At 47.7% G+C, this 15,624-nt stretch overlaps 1 protein-coding gene across 2 annotated transcripts in view; it reads right to left on the bottom strand.

Annotated features, from left to right (window-relative positions):
* Positions 1 to 3,614: 3,614 nt before the first annotated feature.
* Positions 3,615 to 15,624, bottom strand: part of plekhd1 (pleckstrin homology domain containing, family D (with coiled-coil domains) member 1) — a 57,701-nt gene continuing 45,691 nt past the window's right edge. Inside the window, exon 13 of one of the 2 annotated variants that reach the window (XM_078407066.1) lies at positions 3,615 to 4,374. In XM_078407066.1, coding sequence (XP_078263192.1) covers positions 4,256 to 4,374 — 119 coding nt within the window. In that variant the 3' untranslated portion in view covers positions 3,615 to 4,255. Of the gene's footprint in view, positions 4,408 to 15,624 lie in introns of both variants that reach the window. The other variant, XM_078407067.1, reaches the window with a different exon arrangement.

A 15,624-nucleotide genomic window follows, 5' to 3' on the forward strand; every position in this document is an offset into this window, starting at 1 on the left:
TAGCGTGGAGGGAGTGCACGGCCTTGACGGTTGGAGTCCTGGGGCTTGGCTGGTCCGCGCATCGCTCTAAGAGGCTGAGCATGTGGAATGGACACAGCCTGCAGCGGCGGAGGACACCAACAGCCACACTTGGCCAGGACAACGGACCTTCATGGTCAGACCAAGAATCCTGCACTACAACTGGGACTTGAAAATGACGCCAAACTGGCGACCCCCTATACTGTATTAGTGTACTCCTGCTATGCATTTGAATTATATCTGAGATGCTTATCTAATATGTATCTAAGTGTTTATGTAAAGTGACACATATACTGAACTGTGTACAAGAATGAATTTCACTGTGCCTCAGTACATGTGATGAATTAAGTACCAAACCATACCATACCATAATGAACAGTCAGCATTGGGCCACAAAAAGATCCTAATCAGACTTGGAAAGAAAGATATGAGTGTTCTAGTGCGCACATTTCTAAAGGTCCATGAACTATAAAGTGATAGCTGGAATGGTTAGGAAATTGGGGTATACCAGGAAATCTCTGTTAACCCACATATTTAAGATTTGGTGGCATTGGACTATCAGATTTTCCAAAGTATTGGATGTTATTCTGAGTTATTGTGACTGAACAGGGAATGTGGAAACTGGGGCTCCAGTGAGTGGACAGAGATTGTGGGAGCTGTGGAGTGAGCGGACAGGGATCGTGGGGACTGCAGACCAGTGAGTGGACAGGGAAAATGAACACTGGGGCCTCAGTGAACAGGTGGAGAGCAAAGCAAACATAAGCTGAAGCATCAGGTGCCAAATCGCTGGGATTTCCAAACAGTCATATCGCGGATTATTGGAGTTTATCTGTACAACAGTTGAATTTTTGTACGAAAACTCAGGCAGATCTCTGAATGTAGTGCATGTTTACATGCTAGAAACAAAGAACTGCAGACGTTGGTTAATACACAAAAGGACACAAAGTGGTGGAGTAACTCAGCAGGCCAGGCAACATCTCTGGAGCACATGGATAGGTGATGTTTCGGGTTGAGACCTTTCTTCAGGCTGATTGTGGGGGGGGTGGGGGTGGGAGAAGAAAGCTAGAAGAGGGCAAAGGAAAGACAAAGCTTGGCAGATAATAGGTGGACGTAGGTGGGGGTGGGGGTTGATGGGCTAATGGTTGGAACAAAGGCCAGAGATAAAAGCAGAAGGGGTACGACAGGGTTGAAGATTTGCAAATTGTGAAGCTAGAGGGAGAAAAGTAGCAGGAAGGGGGGAATGAGAGAAATAGGTGGGTCTAGGTGGAACATAGGAGAGGGGGAGTGGGTTGTTGGGGGGTGTGGCGGCTTACCTAAAATTGGAGGATTCAATGTTGATACCGTTGGGTTGTAAGCTAAGCAAGCGGAATATGAGGTGCTGTTCCTCTAGCTTGCGCGCGGCCTCACTCTGGCAATGGAGGTGGCCCAGGTCAGGAAGGTGAGTATGGGATTGGGAAGGAGGTTAAAATGGTTACAACTGGGAGATCCAGTAGGCCTTGGCAGATCAAGCCCAAGGACTTAGCAAAACAGTGGCCAAGTCTATGCTTGGTCTCACCGATATACAGGAGGCCACATCAGGAATAGCAGGTGCAATAGATAAGGTTAGAGAAGGTGCATGTGAACTTTTCTCTTACCTGGGACTGCTGGGGTCCCTGGATGGAGGCAACGGAGGAGGTATAGGGACAGGTGTTGCATCTCCTATGGTTGCAGAGGAAAGTACCTGGGGAGGGGGTGGTTTGGGTGGGACGGAATGAGTGGGCCAAGGAGTTGTGGAGGGAGTGGTCTCTGCAGAAGGTGGAAAAGGGGTGGAGAAGGGAAGATGTGACTGGTGGTGGGATCGCGTTGAAGGTGACCGAAATGTCGAAGGATGATGTGTTGGATGTGGAGGCTGGTGGGGTGAAAGGTGAGACCAGGGGAACTCTATCCTTGTTCCGTTGGGAGGAGGGGGAGCAAGAGCAGAACTATGGGACACAGAGGATCCATCTATAACAGAAGGGGAGAAACCAATTCCATCATCCAAATCATTGTGGCCAGATTTGAGGATGATACAGTTAGGTTGAAGGGCAAGTAGTGTGGAGAAAGCAAGGACACTGCAGAAGGATGGGTTGGGAGAGTGGCCAGAGAAGTTACAGAAATGTAAAAATAGGAGCAAGAGGGGGCCATTCAGGCTGCCTCACCATTCAATAAGTAAATGGCTGATCACTCACCTCTGTACCTTTAGACTTCGGCGGAAACAAGTCCTTCGGCCCACTGAGTCCGCTGATCAGCGATCACCCCATACGCTAACATTATCCTACAGACTAGGGACAATTTACAATTTCACCAAAGCCAATTAACCTACAAACCTGCACGTCTTTGGAGTGCAGGAGGAAACTGGAGAAAACCCACACGTCACAGGGAAAATGTGCAAAGTCCATATGGACAACCGCCGTAGTCAGGATTGAACCTGGGTCTCTTCTGCTGTAGGACAGCAGCTCTACCACTACGCTACTGTGCCGGCTGCACCATTCTAGCTTTCTACATATTTACTGATCCCCCCTACCCTAAGAGACACATCTAACTGTTTCTTGAATAAATTTAATGACTTGGCTTCAATCTGTTTAGAAAATTCCATGGGTGCACCACTCACTGGGAGAAGAATTTTCTCGAGGGGACTGGTTGTTCCAAATTTAAGTGCATTCGTCAACTCTACTCGGATGCTTGGAGATCAGTGCTTTCCCAAGAGAACAGTGGAAGTCTGGAGCTGCTGTGGGCTTGTGTAGTGGAAGCTGACTGCACTGTGTTCAGGCAAGAGGTGGACCTGGCTAGGTCAGACAGTGGGTCCCTGGTGACATTGATCAGGGCCACAATAGGCTCCTAGACTTCCTTCAACCTGAATGGATCAGAGCCAACTCTTCCTGAGTTTTGCTTCCCCAAAGTGGTCTGGTTTTCACCTCCGCAAGAAATCTCTGGGGTTGGATTATGTTGTGCTGTTCGTGGATTGAAGAGAATTTATTTCTCTGTTCAGTCTGATCCCATCAGGCACCACAGAGAGAGGTCTTCATCCCATAGGCAGGGGGTTTTCTGTTGTTGCCTCCTCAGAAAAAACACGCCTCACACGCACCTCCCCAATAGATGCAGAAACCCCATTGCAGATGTCTGCTATTTGCTGAGTTAGCCAATTCCTTTTCCTCTGCACTGTGCTGCTGCAGAGGTTTTAGTGCATGGAACTGTGCCAACGGGGAATGCATTCCCTGTCGCTGACAAGCTTTCAGATGTCCCAAACAAGACCCTGTCACTGTAGCTGGACGGCAATGAAATTGATTCTCCGCTGCCCTCAAGCTCACCGTCCACCCAGTACCATACAAATTCCAGCTGGAATTTGCAAAGGTTCAGTCAATGACCCTGACACATCAATTGGGGTCATGGTAGGATTGTGCAGTGATCCAGAGGGATCAGGGAACTGCAAGGAAGATTGTGAATGCAAAATGGGTGCCATGGTTATTGTCCAATTTTTGTGATTTCCTGTGCCCTTCCAACACCAACAGCACAGCAAATAACCGCCCCAGAAACCTTTCCAATTGTGCCACATGAACGTTTTAATTAGATGTGTGACAAAACCATGGCTGGTGACGCTTCTGAGAATGTACTAGCAAATGCACGAGACACATCTCCGGAGATCCCTTCAACGGTTTTAATTATAATACCACAGTGGGCTTTTATTAAGATTTGCTCCTTCACGAGCAGTTTGCTCCTTTTCATTGATCACATTCATTGTTGCACTTATTAAACTGAGGGATGTTAGTGTTTGCAAATGAAGCAGGTTCTGAGTTTTGGCTGCTGGGTTGATGGAACACAAGGTAAAAGTGCAGAGTTAAATACTGTCCCTCGCATCCACCTAACTGGCCAGCCGTTGGCACTGCTATTTCAAGAGCTGTTCCTCCTTGAACCGTAATGCCACGCTTGGCATCCTGTGAGTTCTGATCATGCTGGCTAAACAAAGGAGCAGCTTACAACGTGTGAAGAAATGGGTCAAGGTCCCAAAACTCCATTGGAACCCAGTTCACTAATAGACAGCAGAGATTTTGATTGAAGTAGCCTGCTGCTGGCTGGGATCGTGGGATCGTAGAGGTGGAACTAAAAGTCTACTACATTAATCTACTCTTGCCCACCCAACTGTACATAGGTTGGACATTGAGAACGGCTCCTAAAATATAAGCATCACATTACAGCAAAGCAGAGCGTCCTCTCGTGAGCATCAGGACTTTGAGGAATCTTTGAAGGTCATGTACTTGTAGACGGTCTCGCGGAAACGACGGTCTCTGCTCAGTTTCCTGGCCGTCTCCTTCAACTCCTCCATTTCCTCTTCACCTTCACCTTGGGGGACAGCCAGAGAGTGAGAATTGTTCGCTGAAACAAAGCGGAAGGGTAATGGACATCGCTGACAAATGATGCCCCAGCTTTTATACTCAATACCTTTCCCAATGAAGGCAAGTGGTGGCAAATGCCCTTTCCCCCATAATGTCTGAAAGTCTCCCGATCTCTCGTATCCTGTAGGAGGAGTAGACCGCTGCCATCCTGACAGCACTTAGACCAAAGAAGAAAGTTACAAAAGAAAAAGGCGTCACCTCATCCTGCTGTTGCACTCTGCTCAGCATCCTCGCCGAAGCCTCAACATTTACACTCAAAACACAGCCTCTCACAAGAGGGTTTCTCCCAACATACCTCTCCACTGTGCCTCACAATGCCCCAATCAAACGACCAGAAACGTCACCTATTCCTTTTCTCCAGAGGTGCTGTCTGACCTGCTGAGTTACTCCAGCTTCTTGGGTCTATCTTCGGTTGAAACCAACATCTGCACTTCCTTCCTACACTACTCAGCAGTACATCCCTGTTTTTATATTCTAGTCCTTTCGAAATGAATGCTAACATTTCATTTGCCTTTCTTACCACCAATTCAACTTTCAAATGAACCTTTTGGGAATCCTGCACCAGCACTTCCAAGTCCCCCTTTGCACCTCCAATTTCTGAATCCTATCCCCATTTAGAAAATACTCTACGCCTTTATTCCTACCAAAGTGCATGACTGCCCACTTTGCTACGCTGCATTCTATTTGCCACTTCTCTGCCCACACTCCCGAACTGTCCAAGTCCTTCTGCAGAGTCTTTGCTGCTACACTACCTGACCTTCCACCTATCTTCCTATCATCCTCAAATTTGGCCACAAAGCCTTCAGTTCCTTCACCCAAATCATTGATGGACATCGTGATGAGTTGCAGCCCCAACACCGACCCCTGCAGAGCACAATTAGTCACTGGCAGCCAACCATTGCCACTGCCAGTCTAGTCAAGCTTCTATCCATCCAGTACAAGGGTCCCCAACTTGGGGTAAATTTACCCCCAGGGGGTAAATGTCGCCAACCATTATTGTTATTTGAACTTAAAATAATAATGTTATAAACAGTATTTTAAAATTTCCCCTTTGTCGGTTGCTTTGTTATGGCAGAAGGGTAAACTCAAATTACTGAACAAAACAGGGTGGTGGTAAATTTACTTTCAAAAAGTTGCCTGGGGTAAACGGGACGAAGCATCTTCAATAAAACTTGTATTTCATTTGCCATGCATCAACAGGGCGGCACGGTGGCGCAGCGGTAGAGTTGTTGCCTTACAGCGAATGCAGCGCCGGAGACTCAGGTTCGATCCTGACTATAGGCGCCGTCTGTACGGAGTTTGTACGTTCTCCCCGTGACCTGCGTGGGTTTTCTCCGAGATCTTCGGTTTCCTCCCACACTCCAAAGACGTACAGGTATGTAGGTTAATTGACTGGGTAATATGTTTTTTTAAAATTGTCCCTAGTGGGTGTAGGATAGTGTTAATGTGCGGGGATCGCTGGGCGGCGCGGACTCGGTGGGCCGAAAGGCCTGTTTCCGTGCTGTATCTCTAAATCTAAAATCAGCTGTTCTCTGAGCTTCCTCCTGCTATGTTGTGAGTTTTCTCAACTTGCTCAATCTCATAGAAAGCGCCTTACAAAACTAACCTTTCACACCTTTCGCCAACTGTATTTAGCATTTAGATATCTTTCATTCTTATATTTTCTCCTCCAGTGAAACGGATGTATGTTGCCTGTACAGGTGTGCAATGGAGAGCATACTAACTGGTTACATCATGGCCTGGTTCAGTAACTCGAACGCTCAGCAACGAAGGGGGCTGGGGAACGTAGTGAACTTGCCTGGTTCATCGCGGGTATTGACCTCCCCACCATCAAAGGAAGCATTACTTCAAGAAGGTATCTAATATTATCAAAGACCCTGGCAACACTCTCCCTTCACTGTTACCATCGGGAAGAAAATACAGGAGCTTGAAAACCATTACCTCTGTTGGAATAGCTTCTTCCCATCAACCACACAGAACAATCCTAACCACAACCGGACCGTCAGCAACGATCTACTGCAGTCCTTTGCATTACTGAAGTTGCACTAAACACGTTGCCTTACTCTATTATGGTCTGGTTTACCACGTATAACTGATTATTGATTGTATATTTATTTGTTGTGTTGTAGCATTTATTGTGTCCTTAAAACTGCAGCAAGTAAGAATTTTATTGTTTCATTTGGCGTGTATGTGACAATTAAACACTCTTGACTCGTGTCAGTTTCAAAAACTACACTTTGAATTCTTACACCCTTGCTATTTCTGGAAAACTGCATGAACCATACCTCGTATCCTGACACTAACCTGCTGCATTCTCACCTGTCTAATCCACAGGGTGGCGCAGCGGTAGAGTTGCTGCCTTACAGCGCCAGAGACCTGGGTTCGATCCTGACCACGGGTGCTGTCTGTACAGAGTTTGTACGTTCTCCCCGTGACCTGTGTGGGTTTTCTCCGGGATCTCCGGTTTCCTCCCACACTCCAAATACGTGGTTTGTAGGATAATTGGCTTCTGTAAATTGTCCCTAGTGTGTGTAGAATAGTGATAGTGTGTGGAGTTCGCTGCTCGGCACGGACTTGGTGGGACGAAGGGCCTCCTTCCACGCTCTGCCACTGTATCACTATAACTAAACTCTACTCAAGACCCCAACCCATGACAAAAAGGGGGTCTCTCTCTCTCTCTCTCTCTCACACACACACACATCCCCGCAAGTGCTCCACATCATGCTGCCCAACAACCTTTCACCTCCTTGCTAATCAATTATCTGTCCATTTTTGTTGAAATAATCAACAAAACTTTGCGTAAGTTCTAAAGACTAATAACCCTCAAAGTGAAAACAAATCGCCCTATTATTTTCTTGAACAGGTGACCCTTCATTTTTTTATACAATGACCCCGACTTCCAGATTCTTTTACCAGGGGAAACAACCCCTCCAACATCCACTCTGTTAAAACTCCTCGGAACCAATCAAGTCATCTCTGACATGTTTAATTGCCTTGCCTGTTCCTCCCCTCTTCTCATAATCTGTTCAGCTATTCCAGTTGAGTAAAATTTCTCCAAGCTGTTTCCAAGGCATTATCCTTACGTGAAAAACGAGTAGTAAATAACAATGTTTCTTCGTCTTTCCTAATTACTCTCTGCACCTGTGCACCAGCCTTTGGTGAATCATGTACTCAGACACCAGATTCACGTGTGTCTCAGAGTTCTGGAACCTGAACACACGGTGAGGAGAAAGTTAGCACCACTGGCTACTCTCACCCACTGCTTCACATCCCTAGTTTCAGGTAAACCCCAGGGTTACATAGCACAGTACAGGAAAAGGTCCTTCGGCCCACGATGTCCATACCAAGCCTGATGCCGAGTTAACTGGTCTCTGCCTGCATGTGATCCATATCCCCCAATTCCCTGCATATCTATGTGCCGATCTAGATACCTTTTAAACGGCGGCACGGTGGCGCAGCGGTAGAGTTGCTGCCTTACAGCGAATGTAGCGCCAGAGACTCAGGTTCGATCCTGACTACGGGCGCCGTCTGTACGGAGTTTGTACGTTCTCCCGGTGACCTGCGTGGGTTTTCTCCGAGATCTTCGGTTTCCTCCCACACTCCAAAGACGTACAGGTATGTAGGTTAATTGGCTGGGCAATTGTCCCTAGTGGGTGTAGGATAGTGTTAATGTGCGGGGATCGCTGGGCGGCACGGACCCGGTGGGCCGAAGGGCCTGTTTCTGCGCTGTATCTCTAAATCTAAATCTAAAATCTAAACGCCCTATTGTATCTACCTCCACCATCACCTCTTCCAGTCCTTTGAGGCTTACCCCATTCATGTCCTTCAAACTTTGCCTCTTTCATCTGAAAGCTTTACTTCTAGTCTTTGACATTTCCACCCTGTGAAAAAGATTACGATCGTCCACCGTGGGGTTATCGACTGAAGGTCAATTCCAGAGGATTCAGCATAAAGTCTCAGCTGAAACACCCGGACACTACTTAGGAAGTCGCACACGGGGACTCTTAAGGATAACGGAGTCAGGGGGTATGGGGAGAATGCAGGAACGGGGTACTGATTGAGAATGATCAGCCATGATCACGTTGAATGGCGGTGCTGGCTCGAAGGGCCGAATGGCCTCCTCCTGCACCTATTGTCTATTGTCTATTTAGCACAGAGGGAATTTGATACACTCATGTTTTCGATAAAGAAGTCATGCTCCCCAACCTGCTGTTCCTGGACTTGGGCTGGGAGGTGGAGAGTAAAACTGCCTCTGCCCACAAAACCTGGTGAGCCTTTGAACAGCACATGCATTAGTCAGGTCAGGAGAGCTGTCGGCAAGAAAGCATTTTCACTTGGGAGTTAGTGGGGGGATGGGGATGGTGGCAGATTAAATATGAAGGCGGCAAGTGAAATTGCCATCCTTTGTCTTGTAGTGACTGGTTGAGACGCACATCTCAGGAGGATAGTGGGCAGGCTCCATATCTGCCACAATGATGGATACATAGCTCCAGGTGGGAGCCGGATTGTACAGTCCAGAGGGGTGCTGGGAAAGAGGAAAATGGCAAACTGAAATTAAAACACTCCCATTTTATACCTCTGTGGATATAAAGGAGGTTTCTATTGAACAGTCTTGCTCCACTCAATGAATGAAATCATTAAAAAAAATTAAACACAATTAAAAAAATTAATATTATTGGTTTTCTACTATTGTTTGACAACTTAAATAATTGACAATTTTTAGATGTTTCATAAACCCTAATACCAATGTACTTTTAGCATGGATGCTTTTAGCATCAGATGCATTCACTGCATGGGAGACCTATCAACCATTACATGGTTGAAAGGCCTCCCATGCAGTGAATGCATCTGATTCCAAGCTTGAGGCATTTGCTGGATACCCATTGCCGTGAGACAGGGATGTCAAGTGACAGATTGCAAGGCAACACTGCCATCTGCTGGCGCAAGGCTGGAATACAGAGAGATTGAAAAATGTCCTCTGTACACAAGGCAGAAGGAGCAGCAGGAAGAAAAGCCAGTGGAAATCCATTGCTGTTAAATTAAAATAAAGCCTCTCAGGTTGCAGGGACCACGAGGCCACAATGACATGCTCTCCATTAGACAATAGACAATAGGTGCAGGAGTAGGCCCTTTGGCCCTTCGAGCCAGCACCACCATTCAATGAGTCTGTCTCTCTAAATGTTTCTTGGCTAACACATCCCTAACTAGGTCTGGGATGTTTCCAATCCCTTCTCGCCATGTGTAACCTCTAATTTCCTGGGCGCAAGGCTTGACCCTCCGTCTCTCATTGGGATGGCCTGTGGATCCTTCCGTGGGCGCAGCAGCCGATCCCATTTTGACCCCCCCCCCCCCTTGTCATGAAACGACTTCATTCGTTGTCATGAAACGACTTCGTTGTCATGAAACGACTTCATTGTCATTTCTAACCTCTTTTACTTCCTCAAAATGGATGTTGGTGTGGGAACCTTCCTGGGCCGCATGGAGCTGCCACTTTGTGGGGCATACATTACTCTCCACTCAAGTCTACATCTCACTGTGTAAAAAAACATCTCCTTTAAACTTTGCCTCTCTCACCCAAAAACCATGCCCTCCAGTCATTGATCGTTTCCACCCAGGGGAAAGGATCACGATTGTCTCTCGTATCTATGCCTCTCATATATACTTCTGTCAGGTCTGCCCTCAACCAAAATTTAAATTCGTAGACAACAACTTCTCCTGGACCACCCATACTGAAACAACGACCAAGAGGGCACACCGACACCTCCCACACCAATGTTCAACATGTCCCCACCCAACAACTCTCACTGACTTCTGCAGATGCACCATTGAAAGCATTTTATCAGGATGCATCACAGCCTGGTTTGGGAACAGCTCCATCCCAGACCGCGAGAAACTGTAGCGAATTGTGGACGCAGCCCAGACCATCACACAAACCGACCTCCCTTCCATTGACTCCATTTATACCTCACGCTGCCTCGGCAAGGCCAGCAGCACAATCAAGGACGAGTCACACCCTGGCCACTCCCTCTTCTCCCCTCGGGGCAAAAGGTACAGAAGTGTGAAAACACACACCTCCAAGTTCAGGGACAGTTCCATCCCAGCTGTTATCAGGCAACTGAATCGTCCTACCACAACCAGAGAGAGTGCTGAACTACTATCTGCCTTTTTGGTGACCCTCGGACTATCTTTGATCGGACTTTGCTGGCTTCTCCCTGCACGAAACATTATTCCCTTATCATGTATCTACACATTGTGAATGGCTCGATTGTAACCATGTATTGTCTTTCCGCAGACTGGTTAGCACGCAACAAAAGCTTCTCACTGTAAATCGGTACACGTGACAATAAACTAAACTGAAACTGAATTGACGCTTCAGATAAAACAATCCCCGTTTGTCCAACTTCCCTCATGCCTAATACAGGCAGCATTCTGGTAAAGCTCCTGCACCCTCTCCAAAGCCTCCACATCTATCCTGGAGTGGAGTGACCGGAACTGCACGCAATGTCCAAATGCAGCCAAACCAAAGTCCGATAAAGCTGCAGCTTGACTTCCTGACTCTTATACTTAATGCCCTGCCCGATGTAGGCAAGCATACCAGTACACCTTCTTTATCACTACATCTATTGTGTTGGCACCTCCAGGGAGCTTTGGATCTCTCACCTTTGGTGCCCTGACCTCTATCTTACCAGCTGCTAGCTCTTAGACACCTCCTCGTGCCTTCCCTTCGATCATATCATGACCCCACCATCGAATAGCTGTCCTTCACCTCCATCCTGGCCATCTCTGATGGTCATGTTCATGTGACTGGAGCAGAATTAGGCCATTCAGCCCATCGAGTCTACTCCGCCATTCAATCATGGCTGATCTATCTCTCCCTCCTAACCCCATTCTCTTGCCTTCTCCCCACAACTCCTGACACCCGTACAAATCACGAATCTATCATTCTCTGCCTTAAAAACCATCTATTGGCCTCAACAGCCTTCTGTGGCAATGAATTCCACCACCCTCTGACTAAAGAAATTCCTCCTGATCTCCTTCCCAAAGGCTTTAATTCTGAGGCTGTGCCCTCTAGTCCTAGACCCTCCCACTAATGGAAACATCCTCTCCACATCTATCCAAGCCTTTCACTATTCAGTACGTTATGACCCTCCCTTGACTGGTATACCTGCAATCTCAGGTTGGATCAGATGTTCACCACAAGCCCACAAGCCCCTGCAACCACCTGGACAATGCTTTCTCTCGCCTTGATAAGGACCTCATTCCTTTCTTCCAATTTCTCGGTCTCCACCACATCCTTTCCGATGATGGTCATGTCCCCAACACTGGCTGCAATATGTCATCCATTTTCATCCTCATATGTAGTGCTCCACTGGCTCTTGTCATTTCTTTCTTTCTAACCTCCGATGGGAGCCTTCCTGGTCATTGCTTTCCAGCCACCCATCTCCACTCTCCTTGGCACATCTGCCACAATGTCACCACCAGACAACGCAAGCATTCCAGGGGCTCCATTCCTTCTGCAACAACCCATCCTCACCACATTCCATTCCCCACCTCGCGAACCACAGTTGACGCAAAGTCTTGGCTTTCTCTCCGTCCATTACGCCATCCAGGATGCCAAGAGGTAATTATGAGCGAGAGTGCAGCAAATTTACTTTAACACTGTACCTCCCTCCTCTGTATCCATGCTGTAATCTCGTATACACTGTTTTCACGGTACAATCTTTCCTGCACTGTGTTCAGGGTGTGAAACATCCTACACAACATACATGGCATGGTCCTACCCTGAATTAATGGTGTCCTCTCCTTTCTAGTGATCAATGATGTGATTTCACCTGCACTGTTTTCATGATGGGACTCATCTACACTGTATATCTGGAGTGATCTCTTCTACATTGTATTCATCAACGAAACACCAAGGAAGGAGGGTGCCCACCTGATGACCCCAATTAAGTCTTTACCCCTACCCCCACTCAAGAGATTAAGAAGGTGCCGATTACAGTAGGGATTGTTATACCAAGTCCAATAAGCACAACTGATATTATTTTTCATATTTATTTTTCATATTTCAGATACAGCGCGGAAACAGGCCTTTTCGGCCCACCAAGTCCACGCCGCCCAGCGATCCCCACACATTAACACTATCCTACACACACTAGGGACAATTTTTTAAAATTACATTTACCCAGTCAATTAACCTACAAACCTGCACGTCTTTGGAGTGTGGGAGGAAACTGAAGATCTCGGAGAAAACCCACGCAGGTCACGGGGAGAACGTACAAACTCCTTACAGTACAGCACCCGTAGTCAGGATCGAACCCGAGTCTCCGGCGCTGCATTCGCTGTAAAGCAGCAACTCTACCGTTGCGCCACCGTGCCGGACACTTCTGATCTCCTTAAAATGTATTGATGGCGTGGTCACTCTACAATGTATTCATGGTAGTCACAATGTGATCTCCCTGGCTTAGGAAGTTCGGCATGTCCCCAACAACCCTCACCAACCTCTACAGGTGCACCGCAGAAAGCATTTTATCAGGATGCATCACAGCTTGGTTTGGGAACAGCTCCACCCAAGACCACAAGGAATTCGCAGAGAGTTGTGGACGCAGTCCAGACCATCACACAAACCAACCTCCCTTCCATTGACTCCATTTACACCTCACGCTGCCTCAGCAAGGCCAGCAGCACATTCAAAGACGAGTCGCACCCTGGCCACTCCCTCTTCTCCCCTCTCCCATCAGGCAAGAGATACAGGAGTGTGAAAACACACACCTCGTTGTGCCCTTCCTCCACAGCCTATTGCCTTTCATCCTCATCCCACTTTATGTCCTGAATCCCACACTTTCATGCACTGCCCACTTTTGCTCCCCCCTTCTCCACCTCCTGACTTACTCTTGCTTCTCTCCGACCTGCAATCAGATCCGATACGAGATTGAACCATTAACCCTGCATCTCTCTCCCCAGATGCTGCTTGACCTGCTGAGTGTTCCCAGCAGCTTCTATTTCTATTTCAGATTTCCAGCATCTGCCTGCAGATTTTCAGCATTTTCGGTTCGACTGGATGCACCCGAAGATCTTTCTTTACAATTTGTCGACCCAATCAACCATGAAGTCCCTCCGGGGATGTTTGCTAATTGAAAGCAACCACATGTGCCTCTTAATATACAAGCTTACATAGATTGTTTACTGTCACATGCCCAGTGCAAACAATATGTATTTATATAGTGTTATTAATACTGCGCGACCTCTCAATGCACTCCTTTGAGGGTTATTAAACGCATAGACACAGAAGCACCAGTAACTATGAACCCGATTGAAGAAAGAGGCCTTGTAGCACAGACTCAGGGCAGTAGAGGGAGCCAAGTCTTGGGCATTGGTTAAAAATCCAGCAACATTATGTGGACAATACTGGAGGATTGGAGAGACACGGAGATGTCAGAGAGTTACTGGGGGAAGAGGGGGGAAGTGGAGCCATCACTTGAACTGAAGGAGGCTGAAAGGGTTAAGGATCAGGAGAGAGGGGAAACCGACATCAAGACAGACTTGGGGATGAATCAGGGTGATCCAAAACACATGACGAACAGAACAATGGAACCAATGCAGCGACGGAGGGGATGAGAGATCAAGGAGGAGCTGATGGAACAGGAGATGGGGTGCCTTGCAAGCAAGCACCTGACTGCAGGGTGCGGCGTGTGGAACGTGTAGTTCAGAGACAGGCCACTCCATGGGCCCCGTGCAATCATCAGATGGATTGTCCACTCCTTTTTCCCCTCAAGGACGAACGTAACTTCCCCTTCAACGCCTCAACCTCCCCACACACCACACTCTGCCCGCATCCCGGGAAGCAGAAGTTTGTCCTGAATTCCCTGCCAGGTTTAGGGTTAGGACCAACCAAGCAGAACTGATGACATCCACATCAGGTCATGGAGAAAACCACCAGGTGCATTAAACCTTCAATGGAAAGAGGTGTTGGGGTGGAAGCCTGGACTGTTTGTGCCTGGGTTACAGTTCCTGGGAATTAGATATTCACTGCAAACCAAGGTGTGGGACTTAGAGTCATGTTGAAAATGTTGTGCAAAGTTTTTATTCCTTAACTGTTTCTACAATGCATCTACAGATCCCACATCGATCGACATTAACAGCGCCCATTCCTCTCCTTACAAACAGGCCAAGCCTGCTTTCTCTAATCAATGATATAGGGCAAAGACTACAAAGTGCTGGAATAACTTCTTCAAAATGAGAGTCAGGGGAGAGGGAAACGGGAGATACAGACGATGATGTAGAGAGACATAGAACAAGTGAATGAAAGATATGCAAAAATGTAACGATGATAAAGGAAACAGGCCTCGCTCGACCCGAAACATCACCCATTCCTTCTCTCCAGAGATGCTGCCCGACCCGCTGAGTTGCTCCAGCTTTTTGTGTCTATCTTCGGTTTAAACCAGCATCTGCAGTTCCTTCCTACTCATTTCACCAGGATGTTTCTTGGCCTAGTGGGCTCGAGTTATAGGTTGGATAGGCTGGGAATATTTTCTTTAAAGCAAAGGAGGCTGGGTGACTTTATTGAGGTGAACAAGTTCACGAGGGCCATGGATAAAGTGAACGCTCACTGTCTTTTTCCCAAAGGTAGAGGATTCTAAAACTAGAGGGTGTAGCCTTCAGGAAAGAAGGGATCTCGGGTGATGTTTCCACAAAGAGGGTAGACTGTATCTGGAATGAGCTACAGAGGAAGCCACAGAAGGGGGTACAATTACAACTATTAAAATACATTTGGACAGGTTTAGGGATAGGAAGGGTTTAGCAGACCAAATGCAGGCAAATAGGTCCAGCCCAGTATACAAGATGGGCCGAAGGGCCTGTTTCCGTGCTGTAAAACTCTGACTCTATGGCTCAGACTGATGCCTGTGTGTGGGGGCAGGGGCAGTTGATCAGGTCAGAGAGAAGCTGCCTTCACTTCAGTCTCGACCTTGTGGAGGTGGGTTTGCTAGCTTTGTGGTGATGGTTGGGATGCACTAAAGCCCCCAGGAGAGTCAGCAGACAGTGGCTTTGACCGCGGGTCCGGTCCCACCACGGTCACTGTCCCCGGGGTGAGGCGGCAGAGGGCGGGAGAGGGTGAGGAGTGGTAGATGTGAGCAAGCCCTAGACTGCCCCCGTCCCCACCCGGCCCCGCGGCCCCCCCGGCCCGCACCCCGCCAGGCCA

Source organism: Rhinoraja longicauda, chromosome 10 (genome assembly GCF_053455715.1).
Source record: "Rhinoraja longicauda isolate Sanriku21f chromosome 10, sRhiLon1.1, whole genome shotgun sequence".
Classification (NCBI taxonomy): domain Eukaryota; kingdom Metazoa; phylum Chordata; class Chondrichthyes; order Rajiformes; family Arhynchobatidae; genus Rhinoraja; species Rhinoraja longicauda.